The following is a 21,254-nucleotide window of genomic DNA, read 5'->3' as shown; positions in this document are numbered from 1 at the left end:
TACCACTTGTTAGAAAAGACAACCAAGTGAATATTAAAATCAAAACAAATGTCAGTAATAATGATCTGTCAATAGATCCCTATGAATGCATGCCAACCCTTTATTTTCACACCTGGAGTCCCAGGTTTTCCACAAGATACCAGATCCTTTAGTAAATTGTACTTGTATATGCCAATCTCATCTTTAAATATTTTGTAATGTCATAAACTTCATATTGAACAAGATCTGTGTTTCTAAAATACCTATGCCCACCCTGCTGCAAAATAAGTCCAATCAAGTTATAAAATTTTAAGTAAACATAACAAAATGTTCTGGTGATCTCAAAGTATTATTAAGTCATTAAAAAAACACATGCCAATCAAAAGTCATTTGTCGATATGGCGTGGATTTTGCACAACTATATTTGTAAGATTTCACTGCACCCCCCAAATTAATTCCAAAACATTTTTGAAAATAAGAACAAAAAAAAGGCAAAGCTGATTTTATGGCATTAAAATCTAATGCCAATAAAATTTCATTTATCTATTTTAAATGTTCTCTATGCAATTATGAACACAAGGTTTTGACCAAAGAAGGTTTAAGTTATAAATATTCAAAAATGCATCAAAAACTGCTTTTCAAATCAGATGATCCACATATGCATTCAAACATGGCTACCATATTTAATTTGTCTACGTCAAAACTTTTTACACAATCACACTAATGAGCTTCTAATGACTAATGGATGGACAGGACCAGCTTCAGACTGTCCAGCTGTTAAGTGGTAAGAATATAATAATTACAGGAAAGAGGCAAGTAAAATCATTGATGTCTTAGAAATCTTTAATGTAACAAGTAGAATAACTTTAGAGAAATAAAACCAAATCTGAGATGGGTTCCATGCATTATCTTGGAATTATCACCTCCTGTGTAATAACTGAAATCATCTCAAAATCTGACAAACCCCAAAATAGTATCCTAGACCCAGACACAAATGTGAACCTCAGTGGGACTACAAATTACATGTACAAAGTTTCTAGTACTTACTGGCTTCATAGCCTACTGGTCTTGGCCCTTCAAGTATTTACCGGCTTTTGAGCCTACTGGTCTTGGCCCTTCAAATACTTACCGGTTTCAGAGCATACTGGTCTTGGCCCTTCAAGTACTTACTGGCTTTTGAGCCTACTGGTCTTGGCCCTTCAAGTACTTACTGGTTTCAAAGCCTACTGGTCATGGCCCTACAAGTACTTACGGCTTCAGAGCCTACTGGTCTTGGCCCTTCAAGTATTTACCGGCTTTTGAACCTACTGGTCTTGGCCCTTCAAGTACTTACCGGCTTCAGAGCCTACTGATCTTGGCCCTTCAAGTACTTACTGGCTTCAGAGCCTACTGGTCTTGGCCCTTCAAGTATTTACCGGCTTTTGAGCCTACTGGTCTTGGCCCTTCAAGTACTTACTGGCTTTTGAGCCTACTGGTCTTGGCCCTTCAAGTACTTAACGGATTTAGAGCCTACTGGTCTTGGCCCTTCAAGTACTTACTGGTTTCAGAGCCTACTGTTCTTGGCCCTTCAAGTACTTACCGGCTTCAGAGCCTACTGGTCTTGGCCCTTCAAGTACTTACCAGCTTCAGAGCCTACTGGTCTTGGCCCTTCTCCTCTTACAGGTACATCCTCATCTTTGTTCTTGTTATCAGTTATTTTTTCTGGTTTACTTTCCTTGTTCCTTAGATCCACTACATCCATTTGGTTATTTCCAGATTTTACATCTCCACTGTATTTGAAATTTCCCAAGTAGGTCTTAGGGTCGGATTCCATGCTGCTTAGATTAACCTCCATTCCATCACTATTGTCAGTGTGTACCTCCCAAAGATTTTTTCCAGGATGGGAAGAAGAAATGCTATTATTTGATACGTTATCTGCTGAAGTGTACCCTGCATCTGAGCTTGATGTTATGTACTTTGGCTCTGTTAACTCTCCTGGTTCATCGCTACCAGTATTCATGAGCGAATCAATGTGAAGTGCTGGAGCCTCCAGTTCAGATATTCTTTGGCTAAAATCATTTAATAGATCTTCTGGTCTCGTTTGTTCATTTGTAATATTAGATCTTAAAGTTACTTTAATAGTCTCACGTTGCAGGTTTGATTGTTCTTGATCTAGTGTTAAATCCTGATCCTCTGACAAACTCGAACAGTCAATATGCTGTCCTCCATGGTCAAATATCAATTCCTTCATTCTCTGTTCTGGATATTCCACTTCATAAGGTAATCTGTTTACATCTTTGTTTTGTTCTGTCTTGACATGAGATAATTCTGGCCTAGGACTGCAATCAGCTGTCATAAATGTAGTAACACCACACTGTCTGTTTACTATTTCTTCTCTAAGCCCATCTACTGAATCCTGCCTAGTCATGACATCAGTATCAGATTCCCTTGACTGAAGACTGGATTGCCCTTCAGAAGAATTTAATGGCTCTCCTGATCTGTATGAATTATCAATCTGGTGCATTTTTACAGTTGGTCCTGATTCCACCACGGCAATTCCAGATGCAGCTTCTCTTGTAAGTGAAGAAACCTGTATGCTGGATTCAGAGCTTGGTTGTGTATTTGCCTTGTATTCTGTCTGGTCCAGTTGGCATAACAGAGTAGTCCTACCTTGGGAAGCAGAATCCTGAGGTGACACCCTCTCAGAGTTTGGAGAAGCATTTGTAGACATTGTTACAACTGGTCTTGAAGCTGAAGAAATGGGCAGGTTATGTGGTTGCTTTAATTCAGATGGGGTAACACTTGCCTGTTCATAATGTAAAGTTGAATTTGATGCTAGAGTTGAGGTGGAAGCAAGTAAAGCTCTATTATGTGTACTTTCTGACTGGTCTCTATTTGACTTTGTAACTGACGGTTTTACACCTGAACCTGTCTGCTTTTGTTCTCCCTGTACATTTGTTGCAGTATCAGTGGTGGGTGAGTGTGCTGAGATGCTCTGTAGATAATGGTGATTTGATGTTCTTGCAGGATTTATGTCTGCATTTTGTCCCATCTCTCCAATTCCATCATCTGCATTAGGATGATGTGTAGGACCATCAGTATTATCAAAACCTGTGGAACCATCAACTTCTATATGACTATTTGCGTTATAGTCTGAATGACTTTCTTGAATGGAAGGCTGAGGTTGAGTAATGATGTGATCTCTTTCTGACCTGACTCTTCCATCTCCATGCTCTAAAGAAATCAGAGGAAACAAATTGTTTCAGTTAAGTTGTACAGTTAAAATAATAAAATTTTAAACATATTTTCTGGAAGAATGTACTTAGGCATGTGCAGGCCATATAAGCAAGCCATACCCTGTGATAAATAAAAGGATAAAACCAGGTTGAGGGTCAGATCTGGCATGCAGGCCATAAGTTGCACATACCTGATGTACTTAAGATTTATACATGAGCACATCCTATTTCGTTGGAGTTTTCAATGCCATGGGAAAATTTGAGTTTATAAATTAAACAAGATGCTTACTTGCATCATAAATCCAAAAGTCAACAGAAGCACATATGGAGTAATGGTCAATATTGACAACAAAAAGAGACAGCTAGGGAGGAAAACATAAGAATCACTTAAGCCTGAAAAAGTAGGTTGGTATGATAAAGTTAAACCGCTTGAGATGTATTCGAAGACAATGAGGGTGTAACAAACAGCTGCAAAAAAAAAAAAAAAAATCATGAAAATTAGGTCATGCATTGTTTTTGGTATGGCTGAGTTACTCTCTTTAAGGTGAACCTTATTAAATTTCACTAATTTCACGTTAAGCTAAAATAGACTTTAACACAGTGAATAGCTGCAAAATCAAAAGCACCTCAAGGATGTAAAATGGATCACACTGGCCTGGCTCTGCCTTGACTGAGTTACTTTCTTTAAATGTGATCGTACAGATTATTTTTTTTTGCTAAGGCAGGCAAAATATGGTCCAAAAATTAGCTGAATTTATTCAAAAAGTCAAACAAGCATTAAAATCAGGCCACAAAGGTCTAATTTTTGTATGGTTGAGTGATTCCCCTTGAGATCTTTCCACATACCAATTTTCATGTGTAGGTGCAATATGGTCAAAGATTTTGGGGGGTGTAATGAAAAATAAAAGTGAGTGAAAATTAGGTCATGTTGATCAAGTTTTAGTATGACTGAGAACCCTTTCTTGAGATATCATGACATCAATTTTCATGACTGCTGGAAGTATACATGTTGGGTTAGTAGAAGTAAAATTAAGAGAAAGGTAAAAGAAAAAGGTCACCAATGTATGAAAAATATGTCACACTGACCTTGGTTTGGTATGGAAAAGTTACTTTTGTTGAGATCCAGCCACATGCCGATATTTTTACGGTAAGGTGAGTGAAAAGAAAGTTTTGCTTCTAGTTCAACCCATCTCGCATCTGTAGTGTCACTCGTTTATGACATCTATTGCAGTTAGGTTATACCCAATACAAACAGGATGATTATTGGGATAGATATAAGCTTACAAATGACAGATGTGTGCATAAAGGTCCAATTAACTACATTAACTAAATTAACTACATGAAATCTTAAACAGGTAAAAATGTCAAATGACTGCCATCAAAATGTATCAGCAAACCATCCAATCATTAGCAGAATGAGCCATGTACTGCCTGAATTACAGAATAAAGAGATTTTAGGCTATACTTTATAGAAACGAGTGTGCATTATGTTATGGGTACATTTCATTTGTACTGTATGATTGACCTTTATCCATAATTGAGGGTATGAGTTTGGGTCTACCTGACTAATGTTTATTTTTATAAACAACATATTACACAGCTAATTTTTGCAAATACTTGTCTCTGATTATTGACTATATATTAAGATTAGTAATACTTGGAGGGAAACATGTTTACTTGGATATGAATTCATGACATTGGTATTCCCCTGGGAAAAACTTGGTCTACTTGCCATTTCTCAGGTAGCTTGCTAAAGTTTATATAAACAGACCTGACATTTTTACAAAACTGATGAAAAATTCCAATAGGATCAAATAGCATATCCAGAAAATGACTGCAATATAGGTCAGGTGGAGAGGTACCAGTATATAAATTTATTTACATCAGAATTACTAATTCATATCTTAACACAGAAGAATCAATTTTAGTTTTCTTTCAGTTTATATTTGAGGATTCATTTATTTAAATTATTTACTGAATTGCAAAGTGCTCAATAATACTTCTGGACTAAATCACTATTTTGTGATTATTGCAAATTCATATGAGACACTTTGGATTATATCACTGAGATATATAGACTGTTAGCACATAAACACTGTTCCAGGCTATTGGTACATGAGCACTTTCAGGATTGGATTTCATTAAGAACACATGGAATTCATTCAAAATATTCTATAGTTTTGGACTTGTTATGTGTGTGTGTGTGCATGATTTGGATTTTTAACTTAGCTTCAACAATTTTTCAGTCATATCGCTATGATGTCTGCAGTGTGACAGTTTATAGTGATGTCTAGTACTGGGGCATCATGCAGCAGACATGAAGCATGATGTTTGGACTTGTTATAGAACTTTTACAACTATCTGGGAGTTATTTTACATTATTGTAGTTCTTTTTAAATTTTCACTTTGTATTCAAGGGAAGTAAATTATCTGATGAAATGTTGTTGTTGTTGTTGTTGTTGTTGTTCTGGTGTTTAATGCCATTTTTCAGCACAAGATAGGCTATACATGGCGGCCAGTATAACTGGTGGAGGAAGAACCCTGGAAAACCCAGGGAAGAACCACCGACCCACGAGAAGCTACTGGCAAGCTTTCCCGCGTACCCACACTAGCTGACTGATGAAATGTACTGAACTTGTTGGTTTTCATTCTTTTCTGTTACTTAGTTTACGATCATGTATTGGACATACACTCATTTGGCATTACAAGAGACACTAATATGAATGGTCAAGCATGTATTCCTGGATCTGTTCTCATCCTGCCTCTAAGGCATAAAAAGAAGATTGTAGATTTGCACAGATAAATAAATGGCCATTCATGTGTTTCAAACAAATGTTGTTCTTTCAGCGAACTCTTTTCTTGGCTATTAATAAACACAATGCATGTAAAGAAATTCTGATACTCATATGCACTGATTGCAGAGATGCTTGTATTTCTTTAATCACAAGCAAGGCTACACCGCATTATTAGTAAATTCCTTCAGTTTTCCTTTTTAGTAAAAACATCTACATTTGCAAAATTATAATAAAGCATGGGTCATGATTAGTTTCAACTAAAAAAAACCCAGAACTTGTGATGTTAAATAGTCTTTACCACGGCTTTTATGAAAGAAAAAATCTGGTTAAGATGCTTTCTCTTGAAATTTCTTCCAATGCTGTTGGGTGTTATGAAAATAATTGTGTCACAGTCAATCTAGCTTCAGTGTGAACATTATATCTTCATATAAATTTGATCATACTTTAGCATCATTTGTCCAATACTGAAAGGCCCATATGCCAAATACTGAAAAGGCACATGTGCCCAATACAGAAAGGCCCAAATGTACAATACAGAAAGGCCCATATGCCCAATACTGAAATGCCCATATGCCCAATACTGAAATGCCCATATGCCAAAGATGCTTAGTCTTAGTTTGTCAAATTTTTTCAGCAAGTTTCTGAGATAAAGTTATGTAAATGTTTGTTGTTTTTTTTACTTTTACTAATGGCAACCAGTTTTGATGGCGGAAGATCATCATTTTTTATAAAACTAAGAGGCATTCAAACTAGGACACATTCTGTCAAATTTTATCCAAGTCGGTTGCGTGGTATTTTAGATTGGTAAAGGTGTTTCCATTTTAGTAACACCATCCACATCTCATGGCAGACTGGCATAGCTTATGTAAAATTTATTTATATCCCTCATGCAAGAATGCTTTCTGTAAATTAGGTCAAATTAAGCTTAATTTTTTAAAGCTGCCATTTAAAGAATATCATAAATTGGCATAATTAGTAAATATTTTTTGAAATGTTTCTATTGCCAGAACGTTTGGCTGTCATATTTTTTGTCAATTTCTAAAAGCAGTTTCTGAGAAGTTGTTTAAAGTTTTGAGCATTTTTAGGCTTACAGACATTCCATATTTAGGCTTACAAACATTCCATTTTTAGGCTTACAGACATTCCATTTTTAAGGCTGCAACACTAAAATCTTTAAAAAGGTTATCAACTTAAAAGTACTGGTAACTGAAATAATACTATTTAATCAAAACAATCAGAAACTCAAACCTTTTCCCATGTAACACTTACTCCTAATAAAACACAGACCTTGATATAAGCAGTGTGAGAAATTAACCAAAAAATCCCACAAACCCACAGTAACCTGGAAATGATATCAGTCCTGTCCATAGTCACCTGGTTCTACCTTTCATCATACAAGACAAAATGTAGTCAATGACTCAGTGGTAAATGCAGATGGGCATGAACATCTGTTGCTGTCATTTATAACCAGTCTGAATCATAGTCAGACTAAGAATCGGGATTCTCATCCAATGACTTGTCTTACTGACAGTATCAGAACTAGATTCAGCTTCCAAAGATGTGACTCGGGTATCCAAAGTGCAGCTGCCCATGAAATTAGGTCTGTAAAAATATGATTTTTAGTATTGTTGGAACTAGTACAACTACATATTCATCAGCAGACTGAAGCTGAACAGTTAACAATAATGTAATGGCTTTAACACGGATCCTGTTCAAATATTCTGAGCAAAATTCCGTAATCTATTTTCAAAACAATGTTTTCCTTTCATAATGGCATCTTCTGTTTTAATAATTCGATTTTCCTTGGCTGAGTTAGGTTTTCAGTCTCTGGTTGCTTTGTGGCACTTCAATACCTCTATGTTCATTGTGGGAATCAGAAGTAGCATTTGTCATCAGAGATAATATTGATGTAGTAGGGTTTTTAACTGAAAATACAAGCATCTACTGAATGCGGACAACACATGAAAATACAAGCATCTACTGAATGCAGACAACACATGAAAATTCAAACATCTACTGAATGCAGACAACACATGAAAATACAAGCATCTATTGAATGCGGACAACACACAACTTACAAGCATCTACTGAATGTGGACAACACACAACTTACAAGCATCTACTGAATGCGGACAACACAACTTATTTATCTTCTCATTTTGTGAGCGCTCCTCAGAAACAATTCCCATTATTTGTCACTTGGCTTCTATTACTTCTTTTAATATAATAAAATAAACGTTCTGCAGATTAATATACCTAAAATAGCCAACTGATCAGATGGACTTCTTTCTTGCTACAGTCCACCAAGAAATTAGCTGGCATCGGACTGGCAGGAATTTTGCATGCTGGTTGTGAAAATGGCTGAAAAATGACTGGTCAAAAAAGGAAACATTTCTCTTTAGACATAAAGCTACAAATAAACAATATGAGTAACTGAATCCCAGGAATCAATGTGTTCTAATCCAAATATATCAAACAAGCCTTTTTATTTATATTTTTTTTAGGTATAACAAGTAAATTTATAATAACACTGGATATTTTATTATAATAAGAGACATAATAGACAAACCAAGTAAAAAGAAATAACTCTGAATTGATTCTGGTTACCACTCTTAAAAGTGAACAAAGTCTGCGTTCCAGTTAAAATTTCTTCATCTTTTTTGCAGACCTAATTTTACAACCTTTCATCAAAGGAAGTCAGCACCAAATTTAAATAAAAGCAATGGAATCTGTTGAATTGTTGCGTTTTCCAAAATGACTGGAACACATTTACTGTGCTGTGGAAGTTTCCTTTTTGCAGGAAAAAAGTTTATGCTTAAGTTCACAGACCATTTGGTGGCATAAATGCAATTAAATTTCTGACCTTTTGAAACCAATGGTATCTGGCCATCAAGTTAAATGAAGATCGCAAAAATGTTTGTTAAACTTTTTAATTTGCGTACATGTTTCAATTTCGCTATGAACAGCCCCATCCCCTAGGTAACCTTGGCAAGATGATAAACATCTTCAGCTGACTAATATTATAATTAATGGTGGACATGTAGGACATAATGATGATTACATAAAAATGTATACTGGATTTTTGTTGTTGTTGTGGGGTGTATCGCCATTTTTCAGCACAAGATAGGCTATACATGGTGGCCAGTATTAATGGTGGAGGAAGAACTGGGAAAAACCTCGGAAAGAACCACCGACCCACGAGAAGCTACTGGCAAGCTTTCTCACATACCCACATTGGCCAAACCCGAGACTCGTACCCACACAGACAGAGATGAGATGGCAGTGATCCGTAACGGTGAGCGCTTTAGACCACTCGGGGCCCCTAAATGTATAGAGGAAAAGGGATCTTAAGCCTTATTGGAAAATTGTAAAACAAACATTCCAAAATATTGTACCTAAGGTGTTTTACCAAAATATATTTGTTAAAAGTAATTATTTTCTTTGCTCAACCCCAGATGAAAATAAATGTGAAAAATGGTCAACTTTTTCTGAAACTCACTTTTGTTATTTACTTAGCTATATATTTTTCCAGCAATTCAAATAACTGGTTGAAAAAAATATCAAAATTACAAAATGGAAATCATCACAAGCAACAATGGCATTTCTAATTGTTTTAAAGGTTACTTTTGTTTACCAGACATGTATTATAGGGCTAAATTTAGTTATTTCAGGTGCTATGGTATTTATATTAGTTTTAGAAGGAAAGATATATTTGTGTATAAATTTTCTAAATTCTCTACATAAATTTAATAACAGTATGTCTATGATAGAGTAACTCTACAGTCACTGTTAGATTTAGAGGCAGAGATTTGGGGTCAATACTAGGTTACCAGCAGCTATTCAAATGCTATGGTGTCAAGTTACAGTCCAGAGAAATTGAAACAAAGGAGTCAGTAGAACAGTTGGAAGATGTGTTTGTAAAGCTAATTAAAATCAATTATAGCAAGTTTGCCATAATGCTTAAACATTAAAATTAGTGACCATTTGAAGGGAAATTTGAATCTCTTTTAGTAGGTATAAAGTGCTTAAAATAGAGTTGAGTAGTTATAGTTTAATTCTGAAGTAATTTGCTCAAAAGGATAAAGTTTACAAGTAATTTCATATTCAAAATAATATTTTTGTAAATTCTAACACACAGCATCAGTGGGAAAAGAGTGTGTATGGAGAGTACATATATGGCTTTATTTTGGATTACAAAATTTAGATTCTGTGCATTTTGATATGTAGATTAGAGTTAGATAAAGGGTCTGCACCTAACACAATCAGACCAGAATATTAGTTTAGAATAGGTCTTCAGGGAATGTTTTCTCTGAAGTCCGCTAGGATTGTTTAAATAACCAGGTCAAACATAGTGCAGGGAGTCAGCATGAAGAACTAGGGGCAACATACATCATTAAAGGTAGAAAAAGAAGAAACCCTCTTGCTTGGGACTAATTCCCCATAGCGCAGTGACATCAGAAAGGCGCTACTACACATGCATTACACACAACCAAGCAATGATGAAAGTGCACACTTCTAACATAAACCCTGGAGTGGAAAGGAGATGTTTCTAGTGGAGTGGAAAGGAGAAGTTCTCTAACAGATCCTTTTTTAATGGAGCAGGAAAGAGATGTTCTAGTGCAGACCTTGCATATAATAATTATAATGGCACTAACAGATGGGAATATGAAATGTTTGAAAGCAGGATGTTATTTTTCTGCATAATGAACAATATGTAGGAAAACCCTAGCACAGCCTTGATCTGCTATCTATTATCATGCAATACATGTAATAGGAAACTGTTGAATAACAGCCTTGATCTGCTATTATGATGCAATACACCTAATAGGAAACTGCTGAATAACACAGCCTTGATCTGCTATCTATTATCATGCAATACACATAATAGAACTGTTGAATAACGCAGTCTTGATCTGATATCTATTATCATGCAATACATGTAATAGGAAATTGTTGAATAACACAGCCTTGATATGCTATCTATCATCATGCAATAAACAATAGGAAACTGTTGAATAACACAGCCTTGATCTGCTATCTATTCTCATGCAATACACATAATAGGAAACTGCTGAATAACACAGCCTTGACCTTCTATTATCATGCAATACACATAATAGGAAACTGTTGATAAAAGAAAGGAAATCGAGAGAAGATTAATTCTCTTTTAAAAAAATGTTGATGACTGCATATAGCATGGTAACAACACTGCAAAAATGGTGGTGGTTGGCTATAAGATGGATAATTCACATTCAGCTTTTACCACCTCACCTCCAATCTACAAATTAAGTCTACTTCATGTTATGCTAACCAAGCAACCTGAGTACAATCACTTGAAGCTAGTTGAGCAATGTTGACATATATCCATTCACACTAACCAAGTAACCTGAGTACAATCACTTGAAGCTAGTTCAGCAATGTTGACATATATCCATTCACATGACATATCTTCTTTTAAAACCAATGTCCTTCTTGTAAATCAAACACTTTGTTTGCATTTATTAATTGGTTACTCTCAATAAACTCAAGTGACAGCTTAAAACAGTACACCACCATTATTTGGTTCAGAACACTTTGACATTAACAATGGAATGTGGGCAACTATACTACATGTCATTTATACAATGAAAGGAGAACTGCCATTAAGAACAGGTGACCGATGAATAAAGGTGACCATTAAGAAAGAATGACACTACCACATATTTGCAGATAGTATAGATGTAGTATTGATGTGACTCATATTTTTCACCTGGCTCAAGTAACTCAACAGCTGACCACATCGCTAAGTAGGCTTTTATGGGACAGTAAAAACACAACCTTGGTAAACTATCTCCTGCACTTTACATATATCATGTTTATTTTATCTATTTTATTATATATCTTGACAAGACTCAAGATAATGGCAGAATTAAAATGAAGTCTCTTACTCAAAACTGAAGTCATACAAAATCTTGACGATATAAACCCATTTACCAAGTTTTAAATACATGTAAACTGATTAATATAGCCTGCTGCATATGTGAAGTCTGATAAAAATCAAATGAAAAAGATCTTGTTGCAAGAGTGGCAAGAAGCACATCCCATCAGACACAAGATCATCTTATTCATACACAGGGATCTCAATTCACTTTTGATATTGTCCAAAAATCTTGATCATATAAACACTATTCCAGTTTTGACTGAATCTGGATCAGAATAATTGCCTCTAGAGTGGTAATAATAATAATAATAATAATAATGAGGACTTTGTATAGCACCTAATCTTTAGAAGCTCTAAGCAATTTACAACATTAGACAACACCGATAAGATAAAAAAAACATATAATAATATTATTACAAAAACAAACACCATGAAATTAGAAAAACATTAAAAAATAAAAAACATGCTGAGAATATTTCAGGTAGGAAACATTACCAAGTCTTTAAGTTTGTTCTTGCAGTCGAAATAAGTGAGTTTTGAGAGCCCTCTTGAATGTGATCACTGTGTCTTTGTGTCTAAGTTCAGTGGGCAATTCATTCCACGTTTTTGGGCCCTGGTATGCAAAAGAACGCTGTCCATATGACTTTGTTTTCATAGTGGGAATAATGAGTATACGATTGTCAGAAGAGGAGCATTAAGTATATTGCTGGTGTGTACACATGGGTGAGATCAGATAGGTATGTTGGACTAGAGTCCGACAGTGACATGAAGCACAGAGAACAAATTTTGTGTTTGACTCTGGATCGAATGGATAGCCAGTGTAGGGTACAGAGCAGCAGGGAGGTGTGCTCAGATCGTGGTACTCTAAGTATGATCCGAGCAGCTGTGTTTTGAACTTTTTGAAGTTTCTGGAGCAGATATTGAGATGAACCAGACAGAACTGAGTTACAATAGTTCAGTCTTGAAAGTACTAATGAACACACAAGTGTTTTAGTGGCATCAACTGAAAGATATTTGTGAACTGAGCTGATGCATCTCAGCTCAAGATATGCAGCCTTGCATATGTTCATGACATGTTGGTGTAATGTGAGAGTACTGTCCAGAGTAACACCTAGGTTTCGTACTGATTGTGTGAATTTAATGTTGGCGTTGCTGATATTTATTGTTTGAGGTAAAGGATGTGAATGTGAAAGTCTTTGTGTTGTGATCAGAATGGCCTCAGTTTTATCATCATTCATCTGTAGCTTGTTACATGTCATCCATAATTTCACATCAGAAATGCACCTCTCTACACCTTGGATGGTAGCACCAACTTCAGTTGGGTGGCTAGATTTGTATATTTGGGTGCTATCAGCTCATCAGCGTGCAATTGGTGAGACACTGGATGATGATCTATGACACTTGAGAGCGGCTGAGTGTACAGAATGAAGAGAACAGGTCCAAGAACAGAGCCCTGTGGCACACCACAACATAGATCAACTGGGCTGGAGTGTATTCCGTTTGCAGATACAATATTTGTCCTGTTGACCAAGTAGGACTTGAACCACAGTAAGGCTGTACCATGAATGCCAAATACACGCTGGAGACGGTGAAGTAATATATCATGGTCTATTGTGTCAAATGCTGCAGACAAATCAAGGAGGGTGAGGACTGTAATCTTTTTGCTATCCAACGCAGAGAGAATGTCATTAACTACTTTTAGAAGAGTAGTTTCAGTACTGTGGCAAGGGCGATATGCAGATTGTACATTGCTAAAAAGACTGTTTGAATTTAGATGAGATACAAGCTGGGATAGAACAACCTTTTATAAGATTTTTGATATGAATGGGAGATTAGAAACTGGGCGGTAGTTCTTTAAATCATTATGGTCTAGTGTTGGTTTCTTCAGCAGAGGCTTTACAGTGGCAGTTTTGAAAAATGATGGCAATTACCCTGATGAGAGAGAGGTATTAATAACATCAGTTAGTGAAGGCAATACTGTATCTAAGCACTCAAGCAGCAGTGATGTTGGAATTGGATCAAGTTCACATGACTTTGGTGCACTCTTCATCACGATTGTACGTACAAAATCCATAGAAACAGGTTCAAATGCTGCTAATGGTTGCCGCTCAAATTCTGTATCCCAACTGTATGGTGACGATGAGTCAATTGAAATTGTGGTGTCAAGCTTATCTCTAATGGTTTGTACTTTGTCACGGAATAAATTCGCAAACATGTCCGGAAGGACGCCTGGACAGAAAGTAGCTGGAAGCGGTGTTGATCTGTTCATTGACATTAGCTTGTTAGTAATCTCAAAGAGCTCTTTGCAGCTGGAACTTTCCATGATCTTAGTGGCCAGTCAGATGCAAGATAAACTCATTAATAAATATGGGTATAACGCATTATTTTGCAAGATCTTATTGAAGGCACATGACCATAATCTATGGCTTGTTTTACTCCTGAGATATTTTTCTATTTATCTCTTTTATAGTATGATAGACAAATAGAAAAATATCTCAGGAGTAAAACAAGCCACAGATTATGGTATGTGCCTTCAAAGAATTAAATAGCATAAGGAAATCAAGGGTCAAGTGTGGAACAAAGTTTTTGAAAGTTACTTACCTTGTCTGTTGTATAGTATGATAGACAGGGTACTATGTGAGAACTGGTCATAGGGGGTAATCTGAGGTAATTTTTTTCAGTATCAGTTTTTCCATCAGATGATTGCTTTTATTTCAACATCAGGCTTTCATCGAGCACCTGTGACTTCAATAGCACACACACCCTTCATCAAAGCAAGCCAACCACATTCTTCAATTAAAACAATGCACCTTTCCTCAAAGGAAGTTAGCTCCAAACTTAAATAAAAGCAGTGGAAGCTGACTGATTGTAGCATTTTCCAAACTGATTGGAACACTTTTATTGTGCTGTGAAAGTTTCTGCTTTGCAGGCAAACTATTTAGGCTTACGATCTGTGTTAGACATTCTGTCTGTCATATTATAAAAGAGATCAACAGAAAAATATCTCAGTAGTAAAACAATCCATAGATTATGGTCATGTGCCTTCAAAGACTTAAATAGCATAAGGAAATCAAGGGAAAAGTGTGGAACAAAGTTTTTGAAAGTTACTTACCTTGTATGTTTTACAGTATGATAGACAGGGTACCATTCTGGGTCATGAGGGTAATATGAGGTAATTGTGTCATTTTATGTGACTTTTTTTTGCCTTTAGATTATTGCCATTTTTCAACAACAGACAGCTCCTAGTGCATTTTGTATCAAAGTCTGCCACTTCCTTTCATGGTGCCTTTGAATATCTCCACCCCAAACCCAAATTATATATACATGTTTAAACAGCCCAAAAATGTTGTTGCCCAAAAAATCACCAGATGGAATTTTGTCGCCAATACGTATAAAAAAATCACAAATTGCAGCATTGGCAAAGCACAGCACCATCCCTGAACAATACACATTTTTTTATAAAAATTCATGAAAATGAGAAATATTACAAATTACGAAAAAACACTTCATGAAATGAGAAACAATACGGATTTTTTTTTTAAAAATCAGGAAAATGAGAAACATTACATAGATGATTAAAAAATGGTTCATGGAAATAAGAAATACATAGATTATCAAGCAAACATTTTGACTTGTATCAATATGTCGATGTAAAGGTATTTTTGTAAAAATTTGAAATGAATTCACCTTGTACTGGCACAACTTCAGCTGTAGCAGCAACTGATATTTTTTCGTCTAGAACCTGCAAAATATCAGACAAAAAACATCATAAACAGGTCACTGATTCGACCAAAGTTGTAATGATCCTACGTTTTCTCATAACCTATTACAGTTAGAGGTGAAGACAGGAATGTATAAGGCTGGGTAAATTAAATGTTTAATTTTAGGAACAATACATTCATGTTACAAAAATAACTAGCTCCATCCAATATTTTAATTTTTTTGAAGTAGCAGTATCAACTTCAAAAGTACTAGGCTAGGTCAATGGTAGAGTGGGAAAGAAGATTCTGTCAGGTTTTTCAAAGACCCCAGGTGTCCCATCAAATAAGTAGAAAATTTCAGGGGACACACAATTATTATTATCTGTACATCCCCTTGACATGTCTCAACTTTCTCATTATCCACCCCTTTTGAATCTTTATTTGCAGATGAAGTGCAGTACTAGTTAAACATCAACTGAGTGACTGACAAATGTATGTGTGTGTGATTTGGATTTTTAACATAGCTTTAACAATTTTTCAGTCATATCGCTACAATGTCTGCAGTGTGGCAGTTTATAGTGATGTCTAACACTGGGGCATCATGCCACAGACACGTAGCATGATGTCCCAACCAGTCACATTATCCTCACACCAGGCCAACCAGTCCTAACACTAACTTCTTAATGCTGAGTGCCAAGCGAGGCAGCTGTTAGTATCATTTTTGTAAGTCTTTGGTATGACTCGGCCAGGGATCAAACAGGAATGGCTACAATTGACCAAAGGACGCTTTACTTTACACCAAATGTACCCAGATAAACATTTTAGTGAAATTTCATGAAAACTTAACACTTTTGAAGCACCAATTGATCTGTATAAATACTAAGCAAATGAAGAAAAAAAATGTTGATCTCAATCAATGTTCTACAATTATTTGATGTTACTGACACAATAACAAACTGGCATTTGTTTGGACCTCCAAGGTTGGCATTTAGCTGTGACTTTAATAACAAATATACCTTTGATCAAAGCAAGCCGACTACAATCTTCAATTAAAACAAAGCACCTGTCATCAAAGGATGTCAGTACCAAATTTAAATAAAAGCAATGGAAAGATCAATTGTTGCATTTTCCAATGTAATAGGAACACCATTTTGAAAGTTTTGTTTCTGCAGGAAAATTGTTTGTGTTTATGATCATTATCAATTGTGACATAACACACAAATTAAGTTTCAACCATTGATATCTGGTTTTCAGGTTAACTGACAGTGGGACATCACACAATGATATTTGTTAATTGTTTAATTTTTTCATGTTTTCATTTTGCTATGAATAGTCTCATCTCCATCGTAGCCTCAGCCAGATGATAGCTGTCTCCAGCTGACCAAATTCTAGGCCAATATAAGTACATGTACATGTAGCATTTAAACCACTATATAGTAATACCTCATGCATTCGCGTTTCTGGATTCGTGAATTCACGGATTCGCGAAATTTTTATTGGTACCCTCTACGTACATGTTTTCTTTATTTTATTCAATTGTACCTTCGTTATATGACTTCTGTGACATATGAAGTTTACCTAGTTTACCTTCCTGACAATGACAAAGAAAACGTCAGTCATTAAGTTTACAGTCCCATTCGTTACTTGGTTTTACCTTACTGTGAGTGCAAAAGAAAACGGCAGCCAATGAATTAGTATAGGGGTAATATTAGTATAAATGTACCGTACTGTAAATGCGCTAGTGTGGCAAATACCCATTAGGCAATACTGTACTCTATTTTTATTTCAACCATTTATTTCTCTTTTTAAGGGTAATGTATTAAGCTAACTTTTAAATGAAATTAAAGTGCTTTGGGAGCAAGATTTGGGTCATATTTAGGGTTTAAACCCTAGAAATAAGCATTTATTAGTATTTTTAGTGACTCGTACCAAACATTCGCGATTCCTCCTGATCCGCGACTGGTTCTGGAACCTAACCTCGCAAATGTTCAAGGTATTATCTGTACAGCCACATGCCACTTGCAATAATAATATCAAAGTAAATTGTTTAGTGATAGGTATTTGTTGACATAGGGATACAGATCAAACAAGGACTAACTTGTCTGAGTGTTGTTTGTGTTTTCTAACAGGATGTGAATGATATATAAATTTTCTAACATGATCTATACTCAGATTCATGGATTTGTCATATACATGAAGTACAGTACTTATGACATTATTGTTTCTTCTTCCACTGTTATTTTTCTCTCATGTAAATCCTACTCACTACGAAATCTGAATATTTTTAGATCCACCCTTCAAACTTATCTCAAGATTTTATTAAGTGGACAATATTACCTTGGTCCTGAGTATGCTGAGATTAACAGGTTGTACTGTATTATGAAAATGGTTACATTTTGTTTTTAATTGGCAACAAAATATTGAGGTTGGCGATTTCTTTGGTAACAGCTTTTTTAAGCTAGCACCATGCTTAAAAACAATACAAAATAATTACTAAATATATGATAAATGTCAATGTCTGATACACATAAATTATTATTCTTAAAATTATGTCTTTATTTTAAAATCTGATTAATTTCTTAATTTTAAAACAATGATAATTGTTATCAACACTAACCGTTATCAATCTATCTATAAATATGTTGACGCAGTCACACTTGACTATTAAGCAATGGGTGGTACGTGGTCAAAGATAAACTAAAGATGAAAGTGATAGGACAGTCAGAAGAGTAATGATAGGAAAGGCAGAAATAAGTAAAAGTGTGTCAGTGTACGTTTTCGTCCCTTCATACTCAGATCAATCAGGCTACCGTAGCGGCAATGAGATATGGAACCTCAACCAGCATAGCCCTGAGAATCACTAGGTCTTACTTGTAGCTGACTAGTTCATTAGAATGTGATTTTGGAAAGCTCCTGCTTCTGAGATACCAAGTCAGTAGCTTCTGCAATTATTGATGGTAATTTGTTCCAAGTCCCTATTGTACATGGGAAGAAGCTGAACTTGAAACAATTTGTCGATGCTGACTTTAGTTGGAACTTTTTCCTGTGGTTTGCCCTAGTTTGGCTATATGCCAAGGTCAGGTATTTGTTCAGTGGTATGTCCACTAGGTTGTTCGCAATCTTGTACATCATGGTTAGCTGGGCCTTGGTTCGCTTAACATTTTAAAGGATACTTAATTATGACTGTTTTTATCAAATTAAAAAGCATTTGTTTAAAATTCACACCGAATTAATTTGGATGGATCCTTGGGTATCATAATGGACCAGATTCAGACTGATGAAAATCTCACACAAACAAGTCACAGCAGCAATCAAAATCCAATTTTGATCTCATATGATGCAAGACAAAAGCGACAAGTATACAGATGCATTTTCTGCCAGTGAAAATAGATTTTAAAAAAATGATAAACATTTGAGAAATAATTTATTTTTTAACTGTTCAAAGTAGCTTAATGTGGAACCACAAAACCGTCTAAAAAAAAAACCACATCAACACTGGAAGGTCGTAAATAATTGAGTGGAGGTGAGAGGGTGAAGAGGTGATATAAAATGCAGATATTTATCATGGCTTCAACTGCCAGTTTTAGCTGAATTTGTTAAGTTTGCTATCTATAAAACTATTAGATATATTACCTTGTATAATCGGTTTAACTGCCTTGTATGGCCTTGATTCCACGTAGTTCGATCATCGTCGAAAGAAAGCACATCATTGACCTCCAATTCGACAGGTAGTTTCACATCACCAACGGTTATGGGAATCAGTTTATCTCTTTTTGTTTTGTCTATTAGATTCTTGAATGCTGCCATCTGACAATATTTCACCCAGCAGTTGCTGCTGAATTCTTTGGTTAGTATGACAAATGACCATTCGGATCCATTCACTACGCGAAACAATTCTTCGAAAACATTTCTGCCAGGAAGAGCATGTTCGTCATAATAATAAAATTTAGTGTATCCCCACTCATTAAGTTTGCCGACCAAAAACTCCACAAATCTAAGGGATAATTCCGTATCAGGTGTTGCTGAATACCTCGATCGAGCATGATTGTATATAACATTAAAATGATATATCTTTTCTTCCCCCAACGGTCTCGCCAAGGCGGCCATTTTCAAAACAGAATAATCGGAGCCTTTCGGCTATTTCTTCAAGTCAAATTATGTCTCCAATGTTATCGGCACTGTAAAGTTACACCAGATAGTTTCGTATTTTGACACCGTAGAAAGCAGGAGGTCTCACTGGAAAGTTTCTCTGGTGAAGTTTCATCCGACAATGACACATTTCAGAAAAATGATAATAACTTTACACTGAAGATACAAATAAAAAACTAATGATTTTTTGTAGAAAGTGTGCATGTATGATTTTGACTGCGGCAACCAGGTTAATTCCTAATACAACTGGTGGCTTTTATACTGAACCAGCACTGCCACCAACCCCTCTTTTATACATTCATTTTTGACAGCAAAGAGCTATTTTGAATATTTTCCTGTGAGAAGGCAGCTAAAAGTCAGTACGAGCCTTATGCATGAATAAAGTTCACTAGTACTATAATAAATTATCATACTTTTCATCACCCCTCAACCATTTCGATTATTAGATATTTACCTTCGTAGCAGACATACGTATATACGTATCGGCGACATATGAGGAACAATAATGGCAAGTTTCATGTGTCTGTCTTCCAGTATAACATTGGCAGCGATGTTGACAAAATGTAATGTGCATTTTTACAAACAACCTAATTTTCATCATATGGGGTTCACATTTGGTAAACTGAGAAATTATTATAGCAACAAATGTATTTTTAACTGACTGACCCAATTCTTTTAAGAATAAACCTATTATTGACTTATACCTCATTAAACTTCTAATTGATTGCTTCAGTTCATTTTCATTTACATTAATTTTTTTATTGCAATTCATTCTATTCTAATTCATTCATGCTGTCCCTTATTTAGGACTCTGACACTAATAAACAATATTCCGTGGTGGTGGTGGTGGTGGTGTGAATACAGGAGAATTATTCAAAAGGACTGTTCTGATGCTTGCAACTGAAATATTTCAGGCATAAAACCAAAATTAAATCATACAGTAATAACTATGCGTTCTTTACGTGGGCACTCTGCAGATATTATGAACTTCTGAGACAGTGATGGGAGTAATGTGAAGTTGTTTACATATGCAACATGCCTTTATGTTGCTTTCATGAATTTAATGAATTACCAAATAAGTAAAATATTTTAAAAACAGTTACCGGTTCTTTCATTTTTTACAATTTACCTCTGAAGCCCAGGAAATAAAAATGACCAAATGGAGCTAGCAGATTTTTGAGAGATGAACATCTGAAGGCCAAGCAGTAAATTCCATAACCGAAACTATAGGGCGCCACATATGCAATTGAATGCCCATATTTAGATAATATCCCTACGCCGACAAACTCGGAGGTTAAGCTGTCAAGACCGAATGTTTAGAGTAACACATTTAGTTCCAAACCCGTATCAACATTACTTTGCTAATTTTCGAAACTAGCCTGGTCAGTCAAATATATCTTTTGATTGTAATTTAAACTAAGCACATTTCTTCGTAAAAATTAAATGTGTTAATGTAATTTTCCAAAGCGTAACATCTTCAGTTTCGGAGGGGTGT

General features: G+C 35.5%; 1 protein-coding gene across 1 annotated transcript in view; it reads right to left on the bottom strand.

Annotated features, from left to right (window-relative positions):
* LOC149774566 (uncharacterized) overlaps nucleotides 1-19,713 on the bottom strand; it is a 32,587-nt gene extending 12,874 nt beyond the window's left edge. The window contains exons 1-3 of the mRNA XM_089945097.1: nucleotides 19,244-19,713; nucleotides 15,597-15,651; nucleotides 1,600-3,192 (exon numbers count right to left, since the gene is read on the bottom strand). Coding sequence (XP_089801223.1) covers nucleotides 1,600-3,192; nucleotides 15,597-15,651; nucleotides 19,244-19,417 — 1,822 coding nt within the window. The 5' untranslated portion in view covers nucleotides 19,418-19,713. The remainder of the gene's footprint in view (nucleotides 1-1,599; nucleotides 3,193-15,596; nucleotides 15,652-19,243) is intronic.
* Between the last annotated feature and the right edge of the window lie 1,541 nt (nucleotides 19,714-21,254).

This window comes from Sinohyriopsis cumingii, unplaced genomic scaffold, assembly GCF_028554795.1.
Source record: "Sinohyriopsis cumingii isolate HCF-2022 unplaced genomic scaffold, ASM2855479v2 utg000198l, whole genome shotgun sequence".
Lineage (NCBI taxonomy): Eukaryota > Metazoa > Mollusca > Bivalvia > Unionida > Unionidae > Sinohyriopsis > Sinohyriopsis cumingii.
The sequence above is the reverse complement of the archived record's forward strand: the minus strand, read 5'-3'. Positions and strand labels throughout refer to the sequence as shown.